The following is a 7,285-nucleotide window of genomic DNA, read 5'->3' on the forward strand; positions in this document are numbered from 1 at the left end:
AGTTTGTAATGGGACTTAAATGGTTTGTTCAAATGTCTGCTGTGATCAACCAACGCTGGATTAGCATGTTGAAGGCTAACAACATGCTAACAACACATTTTTTTCCTTTAAGCTGAAATCCACTCGTCAGTAAGTGATTTTTACAGAATGTAAATGTGCTTGCTTGAAGTAACACACTGTAACATAACTTTTTCTACTATTTAAACCAGCGATAAGTAATGAACGACTTGTTTCCTGTCAGATGAACGGCAGGACGCCCGGTGTTAGCCCCTGTTTGTTTACACCGATGAGACGGCTCATGCTGTGGCTTGAAGAGTTCCCGCTCACCTGTGCAGTTCAAACTATGAGCAGAAGTTTCAGTTTCAGTCCACAGGAGAACAACTAGTCCCCCTGTCGTCTTTACACCACGCTGTCCTCTCTGCTTCCCCAGGAGCTTCACCAGCCTCAGCACCTGCAGCCATCACAACACCTAGCTCAGCAGGCTAACGCTACACATGCTAGTTAGCTTCAAGTGAACGGTCTGTAATTCATAAACTACAAACTGTCAATTCATTATAAAGTACAGACGGTCTGTTTAACAACAACTTTACCAGCTAAAAAACAACAAGATTGAAAGATAAACAGAAAGCATTACCTGCTGGATTTCTCTCAACATGTTAGTACACTACTGACCTGACATCACTGAGAAAGTGTTACTGAAGGTTAATCAGGAAAATTTACTTTTATCATCCGAGGTAAATGTACTGTAACCTATTCTGTAGAAAATGAATAATGTGATTTATATCATTATATGACTCACTGGGGCCTTTACATAAAAAGAGTATTTTATTGTTGAAGTGAGGTTGTAGCATTATTGTTATACATTTAATATGATAAATATTATAAACATAAATACAAACATTTTATTAAAACATGTATTTATAATTTTTATCCTAAAGCTAATGGCAGTTTTCTATCTGATCTGTTGATTATTTTCTTGATTAATGGAGTGATGACTTTATCATTACTCATAATAAATAAACGCCTGGAAATGAAAAGTCACACATTTATAATCTGGGTCAATACCGTGAAATGTGTGAGTGAGTGCTTTTACATGAAAAATTACCTAAGCAGTTATCTAAATAGCTTTTCTGTTGGTAACTGAACTCAAACTGAAGTACAAGTTATTCAAATTGCACTTAAGTTCAATACTTGAGTAAAATTACTTTGTAACATACCAGCACTGAAGTAAAATATATAAAGAATTCATTAACTGATTCAATGGCTTAGAGATATTCTCTGTGACTTGGTGGATAATAATAATGTATATATATATATATATATAGTAACACTATTTGGCATATATAAAAAGTTCAGAAACATTAGCAGGTATAGACTTTTGTTTGTTTTCATTAATATGCAGTATTTGTTTACATCAGTAACTTTCATTAAGATACACACCAGCCTCCACTTAAAGTGTCATATGGATTTGAGTTATTATTGTTCATCAATAGCCTTCATGTTTGTTATCAATTTGATGCGACCCCTGTGTACCTCTTTATACTGTGCAGGAAGTGTTTTTCAAGTTTGGCAGAGCTATCAATAGTGATCCACACAAATAAATGTAATCCTGACCAAATAGCATAATCAATTTTATTTGAATTCATTCAAACATTTAAAATTGAAAACAAAACTGTATCAAAAGGTAGCAAATAAACTTCCGAAATATTTCTACATTTTTTCTGTCAAGCTTTCACAATTACTATTTTTTATAAATATATATGAAGCATTCCTTCGACATGAGTCACTTCCCCGCTCTCTCAGACCACTCCTTGTATCCTCCAGCATAGTTACGAGCACTGAAACACAAGGCAAGCACAGAATAGAACAGTAGTCATCATTACATAACAACTTCAAATACTCATGGATATCAAAAGCATGACGTATGTATTTGTGTATTATTTAAAGGTAACAGTTATATATTTACTTCACATATCCTAGCTCCTGGGCCTTGCTCGTGGCCATTCCACCTCGCTTGCCCATTTGGCAGTGAAACACCAGCTCGGGGGCGTCCATCGGGGGCTTGGTCACCCCGTACTTGGCCTTGAATTCTTCTGGCTGCATTGCAAACGCAGCTTCGACTGTATCCACTGAATGAACGAAGAAGCATAACTTTTAAGATTACATAAAACATTAACATTAATTAAAAAATATTTGTAACCTGAAGAACCAGACTCAAGTGCAAAGATGCCTATCCAACACGACACACTGGTATATCAAGTATACACAACACCAGCAACACACCCAGAAGCTACAGTCTAGTTGTGGATGATTAGTATGAACCGTTGGGGGAAATACATGAAATTCAGTAATCAGGATGAGTTATATGGTTTATATCATTGATTTCTCTCCCTGTAAATGAAAAGAAAAGAAGCTCACCTGGGATGTGAACAGATCCTGGAATTTGCCCTTTGTCCACTTCTCCTTGGGAGCGGACATCAACCAGGAAGAGATTCTGTTTCTTTTCTAGAAGAGCTTTCAAATCCTCATAGGACACTTCCTTGTTGACTGGAAATTAGAGGTTGGAGTTGGAGTTATTTCACATTAACAACGTTGTAAAGTGTGAGCAGCCATTGTTGAAAACTGCCTGACATAAGATTTTATTACTGCCCATCATGATAGGTCGTGATAGGTCGTTACACAGGTGACAAGCCAACAGCCTGATAATTACAGTAGGGGCAACAGGTATCAGCCAAGATGTGACATGTGACATACTCTCTATTTGCTGATATATATTTAAATTCAGTGTTTCCACGATTAGTTATTCAGTCACAGAAGGCTGCCAGTATCATTTTAATAAACATAAAAATGACAATAATGTCTTAATAAACAGTCAAGGCGCAAAGATTTTCATGTACAGTTGTGTGGATCCGTTATGCACCTCTGGGGAGCCAGATAATTACATATTTTGTTGTTTAGTAATAAATACAATCTTTGCAGAACACATACATTACATTTTATTTCAAATGTTAATGCACTGTTACTAAACATTTCATGAAAGAAATGAAACAGTAATTGCAACATATGCACATGTTTAGTTATTCTACTATCTCCAGTTAATAAACCTTCCTTTGGAATCTATCACAGCCTGTAAACTCTTTTTGCAGCCAGTTGAGTCTTTCTATTATTCATTTATTCTTGGATTTTCACCTTCTCATCCTATTATTTTTTTTACACTATTCTAACACTCAGCATTTTTAGGATTTACTCACAGATTTCATTTTCACAAATATTCATATCAGGGGACTGTAGTTCATGTTGGATTTTGACATCTGCTTTCGATCATAGACTGAGTCCTGTATTAGAAACCACCTAAGTTTCTGTCTCTGTTTTAATCCTGGATTTGCTGATAATTAGTGGAATCCATTCTTCCCTGAATTTGAGCTCAGATAGTTGCCACACAACCCAGAGGAATTATATTTCCTCCCACACGATTAGCGGTTGGAAAAGAGGAGGGTGGAGGTTCCTAAGCCTTGATGAGTGAAGTGACCTAACATGCCACGATTCTTTATTTTGTATAAAAGTTCAAAACTGACATGGACCTTTTTGCTGTTTGAGGGTTAAGACTTGGTGTTAGGATTGTAGCGTCCTCACAACTATAGAGAGATGTGCATGTGTGTGTGTGAATTGGTAGTACAGGTACAGTTCTCTCATCATGTGGTTTGTTGTTGGTTGCTTTGGTGACGGTGAGCTAGACTAGGGTTCCCTGAGGATACACCCAACATCTGATTTGCTGAGTCATCCTGAATCTGACATCTGTACAATTAACACAGAAAAAACTCAATATCATCATATACAGAGACTATTTTCTCTTTTGTTACTTATCTCATTAGCTGATGAGAGACCTGCAAAAAGACCCACACAGTTAAAACGACCTGACAACATAAATATATGCTTAATGCAACTTTGGGTGTGATTGTTATCTAAATAAACGTTAGAGAACCAGGCTGTTCAACGGAAACTCACTTTAAGTTTTAGAAACCTCGTGTTTTGGATATTTAAGCTCATCCATCAAGTTAAATTAGTGAGGTAAAGTATGTCTGTCTCAAAGAGAGAAGTGGAAACTCACCTGCGTCCGCCATCCTGCTGCTGTACAAATGTGTCTGCAACTACTTCCTCACATTGTTCGGTGGCCCATCATTGGTTCAGACACCGGAAAAAGGCGGGACTTACGTTGAATGACTCCAGCTCTTGACCAATTACCCAAACTTCCTGCGGTTTATATCTTTAAGACTTTCAAAACAAAAGTGGGACAGATACTTGGATACAAGTCGTTGAGGAGGAAGAGGCTTCACCGAAGTAGAGGCAGCAAAGCACTGCATTCAATACCGTACAAAAGTATCCGAAGTAAAAGTACTCAGGATAGTGAATTGAAAATTTCAATGTAATATTGTTGTGTGTGCAGTACTTTACTGTACAAAAGTTTCAGAATCCCTTCAAAGTAATGGTATGAATACTGTTTATCAATCAGTTTATGACACACAAAGTGAAATCTGAAATAATAATTATAACAAGAAATTACCAATTTGGGACTTCGATGATGAAATCCATTCAAAGACAGGAAGTAGCATCATAAACCATTTTTGCCAAGGACCCATGGAAGCAGCAACAGGTTTGTAACTCTCTCTCAAATTTGGAAAAAAATTACCTTTTTCACAGCTGGTATGTAGTTGCCACATTTGGATATCATGTGGTATGACCTAAAAAAAACAAGACCTTTTGTGCTGACCTAGTTTGTTTTCTTTATGAGGCCAATTCTGTTGCCCTAAATTTTTACTGAGCTAGAAATATATCATGTGGTTCGACCAAATGTGGTGCGACCATTGCAGAATGTTTTACATGATAGATATATGTCCTAGATTGGGAGTTTTGGGGCTTTTTTAAAATTCAATTAATGATTTATACACATAAAGTACTTTAGAGTATTATTTTTTTTTCTAATATTTCAGAAACAGCGGTTTATGTTAAATTTTTGTATAAAAATCATGAATATATACCACCCCAAAAATGTAACATGTAATTTATCTCGGTTATTATGAATTTATTAGTAATTTATTATTTATTCATGTGTTTTTTTATTTATAACAGTTTACTTTCATTTGACCAGATGCCACTTCCAAGCAAAATATGCAGCGTGTTAATTCTGACCCTGTAGCAAGAGCGGAGAACCTTGCTCAGAAAAGAGAAGTATATATATAAAACCTTTTTAAAATGAAAACTACAAATTAAGCACTTGAAGTACATATTGCTCTTATGTGTTTTTCATTACTGGACCAAATGCACATTTGCATTAAAATGTTCATCTATCATTAGTCCAAAATATATTTTTGATTTATGGCATGACATTACATATCTTTTTCAGCTACAAGAGAAATTATATACTGCCTGTACTTTACCTGTGATGATATTATCAATATTTAAGTGTCCCTAGAGAATTAAGACAGTATTTTCATAGGATGAAGACCCTGAGATGGGGTTTGACAGCAGGAAATTAAATATAACTAAAAATAATAATAAGAATAAAACATTTTTAGGGCTGCAAAGCAGCACTGGGTGGGCCCGAGCACATCCATTTTGAAGCGTTGCATGCTTTTTGTCTGAAAAAACAAAAATAACCAGTAAAAAACTAAATATATCATTATCATTACTATTACCATTCTGTAAGTCATGAACTATAGGCCAGTGCAAAAACCTTTTGAAGCAAAAATTCAATCAAGACATTTCAAATAGTTTTTTATTAAAATAAGATTTAGTTCATTACAAACGTTTTAATCAATAGCTATCGCCTAAAAATATTTACAATTCAATTTAAATCTAAAGTAAATCTACAGAGGTTAATTTGCCAGCAAATGACCCTGCAGTTATATCCCAAAATAGCTCGATAAACTGTTATTATTTGTTATTGTGCGTGTTATCCCAAAAATGCCACTGCTCTTTCTCCCAGTGTGTTCACATATCCAACCCTGAAACAGGAGCGTAAAACTATTTCTGACTCCATAATGAATCATGACACCATCCCGAGGTGATCGGCTTTTGTTCATAATCACACCAGTGTTTCAACTCTATCTCTTTGGATGGTTGTGCCTGCTGCACTTTTCTGGATTACAGAGTTCCCTCTTTGCTGTAAGAAGGGTTTCCTAGTCCATCAGCAGAGTCTCTCTTCCCCTTTTGACATACTTTCTGTTTCCATAGGATCACAGCAGTTATGATGATAAGTAGAAGCAGGGCGACTCCTCCACCTAGGATCCAGACCAGCAGGTTATGACCAGAGGTTTTAGGAGGGTTATACCGTATACAGGAGAATTCTGAGGGGCTGCTGTGTCCTGCACCGTTGATCGCCTCCACACACACCTTGGTCCCAACTTCCAAGGATCCCACCAACCCTCGTCGTAGAGCATCTCCAAACTCCAAAGCATCGCCTTCACCTCCCTCAACCACCACTCTATACCCAGACACTACAGAAGATGGAGCGCACCACTGCACCTCTACCTTCCCGATGTTATCTCCTTTACTGACTGGCAGCACTGTCTGGATGACTGGTGGGTGAGGAGGCTCATCTGCCCCACTGATCCCAGGACAGAGGCACCCGGTCTTCTCCGAAAGTTGGTGACAGGGTTCCTGATCCTCCAGGCAGGGATTGATCTTGCAGAACTGGGGTGCCGTATTGAGAACTGAAATCTTCACTGTGGACGGCACTTCAGAAAGAGAGCTGTTGTCATCGTCATTGTAATCATCTTCATAGTCATCGTCCGAGCCCAAGCTATTAATGAATCTGATGCGAGGACGAGTACTGGGAGAGGAAGTGGTGGCAGCATGAGTGTAGAGGTGGGACTGAAGGAGTGGCAAGGCAATCAGAAAAAAAAGAAGGTTCCTGCACAGTGACGTCATCTCTATGGACAGAAATGACAAATGATGATGAGAATAACTTTGACAAAAAACATCAGTTCAAAAATATTACAACCATAGATAGATCCCAGTTACTGTAATGGCATGTATACCCATTCGGAGTATAGAAGAAATTAATCCTCTTTGATTTCATTCTCCTTTGACCTTGTGGCCTATATATAAATCAAGACTGGTTATGGAATTCAAATTAAGTGGAATAAAGAAACAGAAATCAAGATGAAGAAGTTACTGTGGTCATGGTAACTGCGTCAAATCACAGAAACAAAAATACAGATCTTTGTTACAAAACAAGACACAAATGAGCATGGCATCAAGGATCTGCAGTGGTAATAAAAAAGGT

At 37.2% G+C, this 7,285-nt stretch overlaps 2 protein-coding genes across 2 annotated transcripts; both read right to left on the minus strand.

The window, feature by feature from the left end:
• Positions 1-1,618: 1,618 nt before the first annotated feature.
• On the minus strand, positions 1,619-4,170 carry tstd1 (thiosulfate sulfurtransferase like domain containing 1). Its single transcript, XM_061079745.1, has 4 exons — positions 4,109-4,170; positions 2,419-2,547; positions 1,967-2,129; positions 1,619-1,838 (listed from the first exon to the last, which is right to left on the minus strand). The coding sequence occupies exons 1-4, from the start codon at positions 4,119-4,121 to the stop codon at positions 1,784-1,786; spliced, it is 360 nt and encodes a 119-aa protein (XP_060935728.1). The 5' UTR covers positions 4,122-4,170; the 3' UTR covers positions 1,619-1,783.
• Positions 4,171-6,141: 1,971 nt separating this feature from the next.
• On the minus strand, positions 6,142-6,927 carry si:ch1073-303k11.2 (LRRN4 C-terminal-like protein). Its single transcript, XM_061079098.1, has one exon. It carries the CDS (start codon positions 6,925-6,927, stop codon positions 6,142-6,144), a length of 786 nt encoding a protein of 261 aa, XP_060935081.1.
• Positions 6,928-7,285: the final 358 nt, after the last annotated feature.

This window comes from Limanda limanda, chromosome 10, assembly GCF_963576545.1.
Source record: "Limanda limanda chromosome 10, fLimLim1.1, whole genome shotgun sequence".
NCBI classification, from domain to species: Eukaryota; Metazoa; Chordata; class Actinopteri; order Pleuronectiformes; family Pleuronectidae; genus Limanda; species Limanda limanda.